This window comes from Trypanosoma cruzi, genomic scaffold (assembly GCF_000209065.1).
Source record: "Trypanosoma cruzi strain CL Brener 1047053517083 genomic scaffold, whole genome shotgun sequence".
Lineage (NCBI taxonomy): Eukaryota > Euglenozoa > Kinetoplastea > Trypanosomatida > Trypanosomatidae > Trypanosoma > Trypanosoma cruzi.
Window position 1 is genome coordinate 256,887 of NW_001849564.1, and position 15,711 is coordinate 272,597.

At 52.5% G+C, this 15,711-nt stretch overlaps 1 protein-coding gene and 4 pseudogenes across 1 annotated transcript, besides 12 other annotated features; 3 read left to right on the plus strand and 2 right to left on the minus strand.

Moving 5' to 3' along the window:
* Positions 1-941: part of a sequence feature (heterozygous, non-Esmeraldo-like haplotype) that runs on past the window's edge.
* Tc00.1047053508873.425 lies at positions 203-673 on the minus strand (annotated as a pseudogene).
* Positions 942-15,711: part of a sequence feature (areas not merged during assembly with more than two copies in the genome that could not be assigned to a particular haplotype) that runs on past the window's edge.
* Positions 1,699-4,032, minus strand: Tc00.1047053508873.430 (annotated as a pseudogene).
* Positions 4,771-4,832: a microsatellite.
* Positions 8,030-8,733: a mobile genetic element.
* Positions 8,050-8,275: a mobile genetic element.
* Positions 8,995-9,031: a sequence feature (AT_rich).
* Tc00.1047053508873.439 lies at positions 10,631-11,257 on the plus strand (annotated as a pseudogene).
* Positions 11,533-11,619: a sequence feature (T-rich).
* Positions 11,794-12,936, plus strand: Tc00.1047053508873.450 (mucin-associated surface protein (MASP), putative; the record flags this gene model as incomplete). Its single annotated transcript, XM_816624.1, has 1 exon — positions 11,794-12,936. The coding sequence occupies one exon, from the start codon at positions 11,794-11,796 to the stop codon at positions 12,934-12,936; it is 1,143 nt and encodes a 380-aa protein (XP_821717.1).
* Positions 11,952-12,000: a microsatellite.
* Positions 12,013-12,190: a microsatellite.
* Positions 12,242-12,420: a microsatellite.
* Positions 12,452-12,596: a microsatellite.
* Positions 14,714-15,184, plus strand: Tc00.1047053508873.454 (annotated as a pseudogene).
* Positions 15,460-15,546: a sequence feature (T-rich).

The following is a 15,711-nucleotide window of genomic DNA, read 5'->3' on the forward strand; positions in this document are numbered from 1 at the left end:
AGTAATAAAAGAAAAAGGCACGCCACAACAATTACCCTTCATATACGAGAGACGCGCATCACCATAACAACAACAATTGAGTGGGTGCAGTTCAACAACAATCAAAACAAAAAAGAAGAAGTGCTCCTCGCCAATACCCCGTTCCTCACACTCCCACAGTTACTATTACCGTTATTCTCAGACCCTCACCAGCACGCCACGCTCACTTGAACACACGCCCCTCCAGCACAGGCCTCGGGATCGTCGGGCCCTCCCAGCACAGGTAGTCCGTGATGCGCTCCCGCTGCGCCGCGACGTCAGCGACCTCCTCCCAGTCGAACAGCTCCGTGTCCTCCACGTCCTCCACAATCGCCGGCATGCCCCGGCCGCGGAACACCCACAGCGCCACAATGTCGTGCCGCCTCTTCTCCCCAATGATGAGTGCAACGCCAAACGCGTACTTGCGCACGTGCTCCATGCGCTGGAACCACCCGCGGATCAGGTTGGCCGTCATGAACTGCATCTTGTTGTCCTCGTTGTACTTGTAGCGGCACCAGAACGTCGTGTAGCCGGCGGCGTCGTAGTGCTAGAAGAAGTACGGCGCAGCAACCGTGCGGGTGTCCGTGTTGTTGTACTCGCGCTTGAATGCGTCCAGCACGAAAGGGCTCGGCGGCAGTTCGTCCAGCGGGTTCGGCTTCTTCTTCTCCCTCGGCGCCTCGTCCTCGTTCTCCGCTGCACCGTTATTCACTGCCGTAGACCGCGGTCGTACTGCCATCACTCCCACAGAGAGACAGGGAAGAGTGTGTGGATGTGTGCCGAGAGCACAGCGACTGTCATCGTCAGAGGAGGCCATCGTGGCACCGTCCGTCACGCGTCAGCACACACCGAGCAACGCACGCACCGGCAGAGCAAAAACAACGAGGAGTGAAGAATGCCCCAAGAGCAGTCAACACCTTCACGCATGGCGGGCATCGTGCAGCCGCGTCGCCATTTCAGCACGGGACGCAAGCCAACGTCCCTACCGTCGCCAAAACATTACAGAGCACTGTGCAAGTACTTATGTGTGTTTGTGCTGGAGGAGCAGAAAAGAAGAGGAGGAGCACAGGGAGGCACATCAACAGAGCAATAGGCACAGCTGGATGACAGCAATACATGCGGTACGCACAGACCTCAACAATCACGCACGGTAGCAGCACACACCATTCACACAAAAAAGAAATCCTAAAAACACGGCGGCAGGGTGTGGCTGTGTGTGTGGCGCTGCGGGTGTCTGCCCGCCCTGACCGCAAAAACAAAACAAAACAGGAGGGAAAGAAATGTGTGCTCCGCCCCACAGGCCCTCGTCGCACGCCCACACGTCACGGCTCCCTCAGCGCGCCGTTCGTCGCGGCCCCTCCTCATGCGTGCAGCAGGCGAGGCGCACAGGGCCGTCGTCATGAGCGTGTCGGTGGTGTGCGAGTGGAGCAGTTGGGCGGGAACACACGGCACCCCTCACAGGAAGAGTGCGGAAGAAACAATTAAAGAGGGAAGAGTAGAAAAGAAAAACGTCCACAGTGATTGCCCCCAAAAGCAAAAAAAGAGGGGATGGGAGATTAGAAAAAAAACACAAAAGTAAAAAAAAATGAAAACTTTCCTTTACTGAGAGTAATCCACTACCAGGAGTGTGTACGTCGGTGGTGGGGAAGGGCTGAGGTGCTCCACGCCGAGACCACACACTCCTCAAGAAGCGGCAATCCCCCACAGTCCCAGCAGCAGGAGCAGCGGCAGCAGTCCGCCTCCGCAAACAGCGCTGCCATCACCATTTGCCCCAAAGTGGCGAGCGGTACCGACACCCGTTGCTCCTGCCGCCACTGTTTTCAGATCTGTCAGCTTTGGAATAGAAATTTTGCTTGCGTTGAGGACGCGGATCTCATTGTCATCCAACGGGCGGTTGTACAGCAGGACATTCGTCGCGGTCACAGGCACGTCTTCCTTGCTCCCTGCGCTGCCCCCATCCCCTCCAATGTAGAAGTGGGAGATTCCTTTCGAATCCGTGTTGTTCAATTCACATGACGCATCTCCCACACGCTGACCATCGACGTACGCGGAGCCCTGGGTGCCGTTCCGTAGCACAATGGCCACTTGGTGTGTTGTCTCTGGCTCCCAATTACTGCGGAGCTCCTTGGTCTTTTTACCACCGCACAGCAACTGCCACTTCCCCTCTTTGTCGTGCGACAGTCCCAGGAGCACAGTCTTCTTGTTGTCATTCATCGTCGCACCCATCAATGGAATGGGGGTATCTCCCTTCGGCTCACCGTGGATGGACACCGTCGCCACAAGAGTGAAGTTGTGGTTCGCAAAGTGGTACAGCTGATTCTGCCCCTGCGCGCCAACGGGCCACTCCGCCCACGCTCCCTGGAACGTCACTCCATCGGGATACCCTGTTGCCACCCCATTCGTTCCTTTCTTTACTGTGGCGTTCACCCCGAGGTACTCGTCCCTCCATGTGTTACCAGAGAAGTTTTTGGACAAAAAGCCAACCAGCCCATCCGTGGTCTTAACAGCGCTGCAGCCATTGCCAGTTGAGGGATTCTTCGCAGCAGTTGAAGGGCACAGCTTGGAGGCACGGTCGTCCACCTTCTTCCAGGTCGCCAGCACCTCCTTCACCCGCTTCAGCTGCGCAGTCAGACGCACAGAGACCATGCCGAGTGATGAGTCCCCATCGCCCTTCTTCTTCTCGTACAGTGCAATCAACTTCTCGTTATTATTATTCCCACTTTTGTACAGCAGGGAGCTGGCGGCAACGTCATCATCACCGGACACCGACCCAATATCAACAATGTGCGTATTGTCCGTCAGCCAAAGATGGAGTACGCCCTTTTTCTCCATTCTTTGAATACACCGGCAGAGTAACAAGCATCACGTCCCTGTTATCTTCAACACCGTCAATTGTCGCTGTGATGAACCCGCTCCCAACGCCCTTCTCATTTCCCTCGTGTTTGTTGCCCCACACGCGCGAGAGTGTCCCGAGGGCCTCCGTCCACGAATCCCCCTTGTCAGCGGACTCGTACACCCTGCGGCGGCCATCATCACACGCAGTCGTCATCATGAGTTTTCCCTTCCACTCCACGACGGAGGGATCACTGCAGCCATCGGCAGACATCCCCTTCGACAGATTCCCACTCGCATTGTCTGAGGAGTATATGATCAGCGAAACGGCCTTTCCATCCTTCTTCGTCCCTTCCATCGGGAACACAAGCGTACCGTCCTTCATCTGAACACCCGATCCACCGCCGCCAATCAGCCCTGTCAAGGATTCGTGTTGGTTTTCAAACTCAGTCCACGGGATAACGGAAGCGTCTTTCCAATAAATTTTTTTTTTACCGGTGCTCCCATCATTACTGACGTTTCCCACAGCCACCAAAAGTTCCCATTTAGCTGCTGCAGCTGTGCTACCAGCAGCTTCAGTAACTTCAAAACTGTAGGTTCCAGCAAACATGTAAATAATATCCCCATTCACAACTGTTGTTGGCCGGCTCACACGTACTTTCGTCCGGTTTTTGGGGGCATTCTGAGTAACGTTTAGGAAAGGTAACTTCCCTCTTTCAAACTGACATTCCTCCAGTACTTGTGTCCTCAGTTTAGTTGTATCCAATTCTTTCGATTCTTTATCGGTCCACTCCAGGAGCTCCGAGGCAATCCCAGCAAAACCGCTGTTACTGGTTTCCGTGCACTGCGCCTCGGCAACGGCAAACACGCCACCATTCATCTCAACAAGAACTGGAACACGTAAAGAACTCACTGTTTCTCCTTCATTCTTGTCTCTCCAAAAAAAATGTTTCCTCGGTGAAGATTCCTGACCTGAAGTCCCATTATTAGTGGCTGCAGCTCCACCAGTGCTGCAGCACGTCACGACGAGGAGGAGCAGCACCGCGGAAGTAAACGCACGCCGGGACATGTTGGGCCTCTGCGGCTCACTCTCTCTTCCTTCCCTCCTCCTTCCGCTGGATCCGGTCACGCGGCGACGGTTGTGTGTGCGGGGTACCATCACTGCAGCAACACGTGAGAGCATATAAATATGTGTGTGTGGGCGGTGTGTGTGTTGTTGGTCCTTTTGGTGCCTTCGAATTTCACAGTGGCGATTAGCGCTTGTTTTCTTTCTCCTACGTAAGAGTGTGAAAAAAATAAAAACAGGCTAATAAAAAAAGGTACAACAGTGAGCACCGCCATCCACAGTGAGTGGCACCATCATCCCGCCGCAGTCACTCCCCACAACAACAACTCACGCACACAGACACACGGAACGAGAAGAAAGAACAGCGCACCGGGAACACACAGCGACGGTCACCACCAGCAGCAGGAGTCACGGCGAGTGTGTCGTTATTCACGCGTCAGCACACACCGAGCAACGCCCACACACGATAACAACCAGCGGGAGGCAAAAGGACACGACAGTCCTCGAAACACCGACACGCTGCCGCCCGTCGTTCAATTCTTGTCCCTCCAACGCACCCGCTCCGCCGCTGGCGCACATCACCCCGCACAGGCGAAGAATCCCACATCGGCCGATGAGCAGCAAAAGAGAGACGGCAGCACGTGCAGCTGCTGTGCGGGAGGCGATACGCACGTACCCCAGGCACCCTCAATGACACACCACCCAATCAGCTGCATGCCGCCAACACCACACCAGCAACATGTCAGAAAAATGAATTGCAGGCTTTTTTCCCTCCTCGCAAAAGCCACCGCAGCCAGAATCTTCTGCGTACGTGCGTTTTCAGCGTTCACGCCGCTCCAAAGCATGTACGACGTGGCGTGTGTTTGTGTGTGTGTGTGTGTGTGTGTCTGTGCGTATTTACATGTGCTTGTGTGTCTGTCAATGCCTATACCTGCAGGGCGGCTGTGCGGCACAAGAGCGTCCAAAGAAAGCAACGGCAGAGAGAGAAGCGGATAGCACTCACGCACTCCCACGGCGTCGGAGCAGACGATCTTCTGGAAACCCAAATCGGCGGCTGTGGGCAGATTGGTGCAGCAGTGGAGAAGGTTGCGGTGACGGACATTTTCTTGCCAACCCAAATTGAACGTAAATCTGCTCTTTTCCCTTGTGGCTACCGTCGGAATCGTTGTCCGCGGAATCGGCATAGCCGGGCGGAAAAACTAGGCAATGAATGAGGAGGTTCTTCGTGAAGACACTCTCATCAGGGGCGATTCCTATAACTTCTCCGCGAAGACTTCGGTGAGCGCTGTTTGAGGATACTTGATGCCTCCAGCTGCTCGTGAGATCCGTCAGCGAAGAGCGTTTTGCGACGCCTCGTGGCCCGGGTGGAACAAATGGCCGCGCCGCAAAAGGGAACTTGCCCGTGACGGCCTTTTTCCTCCCGCTCGCGGGGCGTTCCTTCGCCGCAAGGGCTTTTTCTTCCGTTCTGCCTGGCCGCCGCGCTTCCCTCTTTTCCGCGTCTCCCCTCCTCCTTGTTTCATTTCGCCGCCGCGCTTCGGCCCATGGGAGGCGCGGTGCCATCATGTCGGCCCCACTCCGTGTCAAACGCCGCCCTCTCATAGGAGGACACGTGTGCTGCGCGTGTGCCCGGGCGGCGGGGACGTCTCGTCACCAGCCCGCCACCTCCCAGAGACGCTGGTTGCGGGTGGCAATGCGATTGGGGCGGTCCAAATGCTTGGCATAAACCAAAATGAGAACGATGCCTTAGCGGTCCACTGTTGTTTTGCCTCGAATGAATGCGGAAAATAAAATCCAAGTTACACCAAAGGAGCCTGAGAGAAATCCAGGGAAGTCCTTTGCAATTGTCAAGGCTTCAGCGGACAAAGACAACATATCACTGCGCATGTTTCTCTTTTTTTTACTGGTGTGCCATTGCCATTTGGGATCGTTTCACTGCGTGAATAACTTCCGATAGTACTTTGTGGCGTCTCGGCTCTTGTCTCTCTTCAACTAGACGACCCCTTGACTGTCATGAAAACACACGCTGACGGAACTTGACCGAGCCACGACACAGAGGGCAATGAGTCACATCTGTTGCGCATGCATCGCATAGGCAATAATGTCCACATGGAACGAGCACCGTTTCATTGGGATAAAAGCACACCACGCACCTCTCATGCTCATCCGTCTGTTTATCATCGTCACCATTTTCTAATCCATGACGCAATCGCTGTGAGACTGCTGTCGCATGGCCTTTTGAGGGTGAGCTGACGCCTTCTTCAACAAAACAAAGCGGGATTGAGCCTTCAGCTGACAGCAACTGGCACAGCTTCTTGACGACATCACAAAGTGAGGATGAAACTGGATGCCATGCTGCTAGCTCCGGCGTGTGACAACGTCCGGTAGCATCAACGTATTTGTGGTTGCTCGCTATCCTGCAGCCTTGTTCCGCGCTGAGGAGAAACACCAGAGGAGGCTCAATGGGGTACAAGCGCGTCAGCCATATCTGCAAGGGCAAGACATAAAGATTTGGTGGCGCCTGTTCACGGCTGTCTGGGGTTAAAGAAGTGTGGTCGCTGTTGCTCTTCTTAATAGTAATGGGAAGCCCACCATAGATGCAAAGTTTTTCCTGTTGTGTCACTCCCCAGTGGCGTCACGACAGTAGAAATGGAAGGTGTTACACAAATTCTCGACGTCATGAAGGATGCGGCCCAGAACCTCAGGCTTACAGTGTGAGGAAAAACTAAAGAAGCGAGTAATAATTTCGTTCATGTTATGTTTGATTGGATGCTTTCCCCTGAAGGGCAGAGGGAAGCCCCTCAGGAAAGGGAGAATAAACCATGCAGCAATTGTAAGGTTGTGGGGACCTCGTAGAAAGAAGGTCACAGTGTCTTCTTTTCCAGTTCGCATTCCCATTCGTAAACCAAATACAGAGCCTCCCTCTCTCTCTCTTTCTCCATATATATATAGTACAAAGGAAATAGCGGGTGCGCTGGAGAAGGAGAGTTCACCACCCATATCGGTATTCAATTACAGAAAAAAGTCTCTCGCTGAAACCCGCATCTATGGGCAGGAGAAAAGAGATCGAAATTCACTCGGTGGGTGAAAAACGGCCCGAACTCACTTCAACAGCGGTTTCTCCAGCGGGCTCCATGCGTGTGTCGCCTTTCGTCGGCTGCATCGGCAGGCAACGTGGATCCGCGCCTTGAAAACGCCATGCCTCCGGTAACGATGTATAAGATCGGGAAAGAATTATTTTCCACACGCCCATTCCTCAAGCATGCGGCACGTGCAAGAATCCCAAGCTCGTGTCGCCAAGACAAGTTCCATAAACCAACTTTCCAAATCGATGAAACGCAATGTAAATTTCCAGAATCGAGTGCCAAATATGGGGGTCCATTGCGTTTCTGCTGCTTGTTCATCGTGTTTTTTTCCAAACAAATTCCATAACCCACACGCCGACCACCGTCTTCGAGCACGTCCGCCCTGCCGAGTGGAAACGTAAAAGGAGGTCCCGGCCCAGGAGAGGGCGTGAAACGCACACGATACGCCATGCCACCGAGTTAGCACGATGGAACGATGATACCCCGCTGCCGAGAAACAATGCAACAAGGAGCTACACAATTAAAGGACTATTGTTGAGTTCAACAACGTCGCTTTTCATTTCCATTTTTGCCGAAGAGGAAATTACACCCTCATGGCCATAAATTCTAAACCAAAAGCGGATTCTACTCAAAATAATGGTGCCACTCTTTTTCAGGTGTTGGGCTAAGCATGTCTTTTCCTACCACCGGCATCCCGACAAAAGTATTTTGCCGTCAAATTGAACATTTGTTCAACAGAGCCGCTGTTCTCCCAATAAGCGCACCGCACGGCGTGACGCCAGATTGCGCAAACAGTTCTCCTTCCTAACACTGCGCCCCATCGAGCAAAACAGCGCCTCACGATAATACAAATAAATAAATAATGGAAAATAAACAAGCAACCGCCGACGTCTCGCACGCACTAAAAGCTCCGGCAACCAGAAAACAAACACCCTTCACAGGTGCTCGTATAGAGGCAAATAGCTATTAATCGCCTACCGCAGTTTGCTGCATGCCAAACGTCCCAGTGGCAAAGATAACAACCCACAACCGCCTATACAAAGCAATATTGGGCTGGGCTGCTGGCCGGATCCTGAAATGATCTAAAGAAGTCAAACATGACGGATGAAGAGAAAAGTTAAATAGAGAGGCCGTGGGTTCGCCACCTCCTCAGTGTCTGCTCCAAGAATATATATTCGGACTGCCACTGTCATGACACGATGTACTTTGTTAGTACTAGATATATTATTACTCACGAAGTGGCAAACTTTGGACTCCTCCTGCCACAAGACCCCGCCGCTTCCATTCGCCAAGTCCTGAAGTGTAAACACGCGACCACGCGGTATGCCGTCTGCAGGGTTTTCTGCTGACACCACGTAGGCAAAGAATGCCTGTATCCCGCGAGACTCCAAAAACTCATTTTTCCGTTGCGGCTCCCGCGTCATGGCGCGTGATTTCGAGCTGCCTTTATTCGCCGCTCCTTGCAGCAAAGTATTGTCACCAACATGTCGATAGTGGACCGAGAAATGGAAAGGCAACCAAAAACAAGCTGCGCACAGAGAGCACCTCGGCCCGCATAATGACAAGAAGGCTTCCTCCTCCATTTTCCTCCAGTAATATTAGAGTAACAGGGGGTTGAAAGAACTCAAAACATATTCGACCATGAATAGAAAAATCAGTCCCAACGGCACACGACAACCAGGCGCAATTGATGATACACTTAGGATTGTCCTCAATAATGTGTTTTAACACCTCACCGTCACCTCACCCCACGAGGCACACACAATAATGTGCCCATTGTATATATGCATGCACGCCCATGCATGCCCGTTGGTGCTCTCTTTTGCACGACACGCACCGCTGCCGTCCTGCCTGGCTGCATGGGCGGAGCACCGTAACTGTTTCTGTTTTGTTTCCATTGCATTGAGTGGGCGACCTCTCTCTCTCTCCCTCTGTGTGTGTGTTTTGCTTTACGGGAGCAATGAGAGTGTGTGTGCGCTGGTCGTCCCACGCTTCGGCTTTTATTGTTTTTTTTTGTAATTTATTTAATTTTTTTCCCTGTTTGCTTCAAAATTCTTGCTTTAATTTTTTTTGCTTTTTTTAAAATCCCTCTAATCCCCCATCCACTCTTTTTTGCTTTTGGGGGCAATCACTATGGACTTTTTTTCTTTTCTACTCTTCCCTCTTTAATTGTTTCTTCCGCACTCTTCCTGTGAGGGGTGCCGTGTGTTTCCGCCCAACTGCTCCACTCGCACACCCACCGACACGCTCATGACGACGGCCCTGTGCGCCTCGCCTGCTGCACGCATGAGGAGGGGCCGCGACGAACGGCGCGCCGAGGGAGCCGTGACGTGTGGGCGTGCGACGAGGGCCGGTGGGCGGAGCACACATTTCTTCCCTCCTGTTTTGTTTTTGCGGTCAGGGCGGGCAGACACCCGCAGCGCCACACACACAGCCACACCCTGCCGCCGTGTTTTTAAGATTTCTTTTTTTTTGCTGCGCTCACTCTCCCGATGGAGTGACGCGACCGCCGTCGTGTCTGCGTGCTTCTCTCAGTCCCCACACACACGAGTGACTGTGCTCTGCGGGCCGCACTCACGCGCAGATGAGAGGGCTGAGGGGAGCAGCAACACGCGGATGGCCGCATGAAATATAAACGATGTGCGGACACACAGAGGGTCGGACGGCTGAAAGACATTTAAATATCTTTTAATTTTATTTTCGGACAAAATATACAGACGGTTTGGTGTGGCCACACGGCAGCCGGCTTTCTCTTTTAAATTTGTGTGGAACAGTAATGGACGATTTCTTTTTATTTATAATTATTTTGTGTGATGGGGTTTGTGTAAGTTGAAGGGGAAAGTCTTTTTTTGTTTTGGATAAATGTTGTGTGAATTGCCACTGCTTGGGCTGCAGTGCAGTCATGAGTTTGAGCGGTCTTCTTCTTGTTGTTTCCGCCACGCGTCTCTGCTGTACATTTTGTGCTTCTCTCCACATACTCCGCTTCCTTTTTTCTACTTCTTTGCTTTGTGTTTCTGCAGGCACACACAACCACACACACAAGATGCACATTGCGGTGGATTTGATTGCTTCTTTTGCAGTGCATGCTGGCAGTTGCGGGTGGCTGCTGCTTCCTCCGTGGCCATGAAGAGAAGGAAGGAGGGAGGAGGGAGTGCGCAGCCCGCGTCACCTTTCCTGCGGGTGTTTTCCGCCGCGTGTGACTGCATTGAGTTGGGCTCCGTGTTTCATTGATGGCGGGATGGCTGGAAATTTTGGTGCCGCGTCATGGATGGCTGAGGGTCCACTAGCGCGTGTGCCTGGTGTGGTGGGTGCTCGCTCCGTGTGCGTTGTGTTGTGGCCGCGGGTTTTGGCAATTTCCCGTTGGCTGTGGGATTTAGCTGGGGAAATGGTGGTGGATGTCTTCTCCTCCTGCATGGTGGGTGGCTGCTGGCGTTGTGTGCCTTCCTTGCGTGGATGCCGTCTCGTGGTGTGTGAGCTGTGCGGCTGGGCCTGCTGCCCTCTCCTCATTTTGTCTATTCTCTCTCGCTTTATCCGCTGTGCTCCGTCCCTCTCCCTCTCGTTTCATTCTTTTTCTTCTGTACCATCGCTCAGCTGACTGACACCAGCGACTTCACTACGGGTGACGGTGACTGCGATGGTGACGGTGCGGCGCCGTGTTGGTCGTTGCGCTCTTGTGCTGCTGCTGCTCGCTCCGTGTGCGTGAGGGCGACAGGAGACGGTAATAATGATAACAGCAGTCCTCCCAGCCCTAAGGTAAGGAAACCAGATCCTACAAAAAAGTGCTCTTGGTGCATTACAGCCAGAGGGTGGGGAGACCGGTGGGCCACAGAGAGAGAGTGGGAGAGACAGTGAGGAAGGTGTAAGAAGACAAGGACCTTCTTTGCCAACGGAAGCCGGCACGGCCATCACTGGACACACACCAGTTCCGCCAGAGTCACTGAGTTCGGCTAACGATAATCCAGAGCCACCAGGTTTGGCAACTCAGTCTCCACACACACAAGTTGCGACCGGTATGTCAGATGCACAAAATAAAAGGCGCAGGAAAACACACAAGGTGATGAGAATCATAAAGCAGAGATACAAAAATCAGAAGATCAAAATGTCTAATGTAAATACAACAACTACAGAGGCGCCAACCACGACGACCACCCGTGCACCGTCACGTCTTCGCGAAGTCGACGGCAGCCTCAGCAGCTCTGCGTGGGTGTGTGCCCCGCTGCTGCTCGCCGTATCCGCGCTGGCGTACACCACTCTGTGCTGAAGAGGTGCATGCGAGCTGTGCGTGCCAGCACTCAACCGCGGGGATTTTTGCGCGTCTACTGTGGTCCGATGTAAATAAATAATAGAAAATAATGATTGTGTTTTGCTTCACTTGCTTTCGCTGCCGTGCTGTGTGCTCCGCGTTGTGGCTCCCTGTATCCGTCACGTTGAACGCATCCCAGACACACTCATATGCATGGCACGCCCACAACTGTTTGCGTGGACGCATGTCTATTTGTGTGCTGCTGCATGCACACTGGAGCCATTTGGTGCAGCTTCTTTTTTGTGTTTTTACTGTTTTTCTCATTGCTGATTTTTTAATTTAGTTCTGTTTTTCCTTTTTTGTGCTTTTTTTTTTTTTTTCAAATTATTGCGGCGCGTTGTGCGTTTTCTCACTTTCATTGGTTCAATGTTTCTCATCGAATGCGTGTTGCTGCTGCTGATGCTTTTTACTGTGCCGTTTCTTTTCTTTTGCTTTCCCCCTGCGTTGACGGGGCGTTAGTTTGTGCTGAAGGCTGCACGCAAGTGGCAGGAGTGATGGCGATGATGACTGGCCGTGTGCTGCTGGTGTGTGCCCTCTGCGTGCTGTGGTGCGGTGCGGCCGATGGAGATGTTGTTGTTTCTGGTGGGGAGGACAACATTCTGAAGGAATTATTTATTCCAGTTGCGAGATTGCAGTTAAGACAAGAACAAGGAGCAGCAGAAGCAGCAGCTGACGCAGAGGCAGCAGCAGAAACAGCAGCAAAAGAAGCAAAGGCAGCAGCAGAAGCAGCAAAGGCAGCAGCAGAGACAGCAGCAGAAGCAGCAAAGGCAGCAGCAGAAGCAACTGAATCAGCAGCAGCAGCAGCAGCTGAATCAGAAGCAACAAAAGCAACGACAGTATCAGAAGCAGCAACAAAAGCAAAAGCAGCAGCAGAAGAAGCAAAAGCAGCAGAAACAAAAGCAAAGGCAGCATCAGAAGCAGCAACAAAAGCAAAGGCAGCATCAGAAGCAGCAACAAAAGCAAAAGCAGCAGCAACAAAAGCAAAGGCAGCAGCAGAGGCAGCAGCAACGGCAGCAGAAGCGGCAGAAGCAGCAAAGGCAGCAGCAACAAAAGCAAAGGCAGCAGCAGAGGCAGCAAAGGCAGTGGCAGAGGCAGCAGCAGAAGCAGAAGAAGCAGCAGCACAGGCAGATGCGGCAACACTAATAGCAAAATCAGCAGCAGAAGTAGCAAAAGAAGCAGCAGAAAAGGCAGCAAAAGCAAAAGCAGCAGCAGAAACAGCCGAAGCAAAAGCAGCAGCAACAACGGAAGCGGACGCAAAAGCAGCAGCTGCAAAGACACCAGAGGCAGCAGCAGAAGCGCTGCGATATACAGGAGTCGGAGAAGAGGAAGTAAAAACAGCAACACATGATCAGGATAATTCAGTCGAACACCATTCTGGAGAAAAACAAGAGCTTATAAAAGAAGAAGAACCGGAACGACAAGAAAACGAACAGCATGAAAAGCAGCAACACCAACAGCGTGAACATTCTGCAGGAAATGGTGAGGAATCCGCGAAAGATAAAACTGCTAATGGTACAAATGCAACCGCAATTAAGGAAGACAGCGACGGCATCACCGCGGTCGCCCACGCCACCTCCCCTCTCTTGCCTCTTCTTCTTGTTGCGTGTACGGCTGCTGCTGCGGTGGTGGCCGCGTGAGAGTGAGGGAGAGAGAGCCGTGCACCGCCCGCACACACACTCGTCCTTCTCTCTCTCTCTCCCTCTGTGTGTGTGTTTTGCTTTACGGGAGCAATGAGAGTGTGTGCGCTGGTCGTCCCACGCTTCGGCCTTTTTGTTTTACTTGTGAATTTAATTTTTTTTCGGTTTGTTTCAAAATTCCTTTTTCATTTTTTGTTTGTTTGTTTTTCCAACGTCCCACATCCCTTTTTTTTGCTTTTGGGGCAATCACTGTGGACGTTTTTTCTTTTCTACTCTTCCCTCTTTAATTGTTTGTTGCTGCACTCCTCCCGTGAGGGGTGCCGTGTGTTTCCGCCCAACTGCTCCACTCGCACACCCACCGACACGCTCATGACGACGGCCCTGTGCGCCTCGCCTGCTGCACGCATGAGGCGGGGCCGCGACGAACGGCACGCTGAGGGAGCCGTGACGTGTGGGCGTGCGACGAGGGCCTGTGGGGCGGAGCACACATTTCTTTCCCTCCTGTTTTGTTTTTGCGGTCAGGGCGGGCAGACACCCGCAGCGCCACACACACAGCCACACCCTGCCGCCGTGTTTTTAAGATTTCTTTTTTTTTTTGCTGCGCTCACTCTCCCGATGGAGTGACGCGACCGCCGTCGTGTCTGCGTGCTTCTCTCAGTCCCCACACACACGAGTGACTGTGCTCTGCGGGCCGCACTCACGCGCAGATGAGAGGGCTGAGGGGAGCAGCAACACGCGGATGGCCGCATGAAATATAAACGATGTGCGGACACACGGAGGGTCGGACGGTTGAAAGACATTTAAATATCTTTTATTTTTATTTTCGGACAAAAAATATACAGACAGTTTGGTGTGGCCACACGGCAGCCGGCTGCTTTTTTAAATTTGTGTGGAACAGTAATGGACGATTTCTTTTTCATTTATAATTATTTTGTGTGATGGGGTTTGTAAAATGAAGGGGAAAGTTTTTTTTGTTTTGGGTAAATGTTGTGTGAATTGCCACTGCTTGGGCTGCAGTGCAGTCATGAGTTTGAGCGGTCTTCTTCTTGTTGTTTCCGCCACGCGTCTCTGCTGTACATTTTGTGTTTCTCTCCACATACTCCGCTTCCTTTTTTCTACTTCTTTGCTTTGTGTTTCTGCAGGCACACACAACCACACACACAAGATGCACATTGCGGTGGATTTGATTGCTTCTTTTGCAGTGCATGCTGGCAGTTGCGGGTGGCTGCTGCTTCCTCCGTGGCCATGAAGAGAAGGAAGGAGGGAGGAGGGAGTGCGCAGCCCGCGTCACCTTTCCTGCGGGTGTTTTCCGCCGCGTGTGACTGCGATGAGTTGGGCTCCGTGTCCCACTGATGGCGGGATGGCTGGAAATTTTGGTGCCGCGTCATGGATGGCTGAGGGTCCACTAGCGCGTGTGCCTGGTGTGGTGGGTGCTCGCTCCGTGTGCGTTGTGTTGTGGCCGCGGGTTTTGGCAATTTCCCGTTGGCTGTGGGATTTAGCTGGGGAGATGGTGGTGGATGTCTTCTCCTCCTGCATGGTGGGTGGCTGCTGGCGTTGTGTGCCTTCCTTCCGTGGATGCCGTCTCGTGGTGTGTGAGCTGTGCGGCTGGGCCTGCTGCCCTCTCCTCATTTTGTCTATTCTCTCTCGCTTTATCCGCTGTGCCCCGTTCCTCTCCCTCTCGTTTCATTCTTTTTCTTCTGTACCATCGCTCAGCTGACTGACACCAGCGACTTCACTACGGGTGACGGTGACTGCGGTGGTGACGGTGCGGCTTCGTATGGTGTGCGCCGTGTTATTTATTGCGCTCTCGTGCTGCTGCTGCTTCTGCAATTATGTGTGCGTGACGGCCGCTGGTGATGGTAATGACTCCCACACAATCGCCAGTACTCTAGAAGGATCACGTGGAACCAATACGGCAGGATCAACAAGTTTGGGAAGCGGTGCGGAACAGTCACAAAGTACGTCCTGTGTGGAAGGGCCTCAAGGTTGAGCAGCCGGCGAAGGAAAAAAAAACACTGAGAATGCAGAGACTAAACATTTTGGTAAGGCAAAGGAAAAAAATGTGGCTAAAATTAATGTACAGGCAAAAACGACGACGACAACAGAGACGCCAACCACCACCACCACGACGACCACCCGTGCACCGTCACGTCTTCGCGAAGTCGACGGCAGCCTCAGCAGCTCTGCGTGGGTGTGTGCCCCGCTGCTGCTCGCCGTATCCGCGCTGGCGTACACCACTCTGTGCTGAAGAGGTGCATGCGAGCTGTGCGTGCCAGCACTCAACCGCGGGGATTTTTGCGCGTCTACTGTGGTCCGATGTAAATAAATAATAGAAAATAATGATTGTGTTTTGCTTCACTTGCTTTCGCTGCCCTGCTGTGTGCTCCGCATTGCTGCTCCCTGTATCCGTCACGTTGAACGCATCCCAGACACACTCATATGCATGGCACGCCCACAACTGTTTGCGTGGACGCATGTCTATTTGTGTGCTGCTGCATGCACACTGGAGCCATTTGGTGCAGCTTCTTTTTTGTGTTTTTACTGTTTTTCTCATTGCTGATTTTTTAATTTAGTTCTGTTTTTCCTTTTTTGTGCTTTTTTTTTTTTTTTCAAATTATTGCGGCGCGTTGTGCGTTTTCTCACTTTCATTGGTTCAATGTTTCTCATCGAATGCGTGTTGCTGCTGCTGATGCTTTTTACTGTGCCGTTTCTTTTCTTTTGCTTTCCCCCTGCGTTGACGGGGCGTTAGTTTGTGCTGAAGGCTGCACGCAAGTG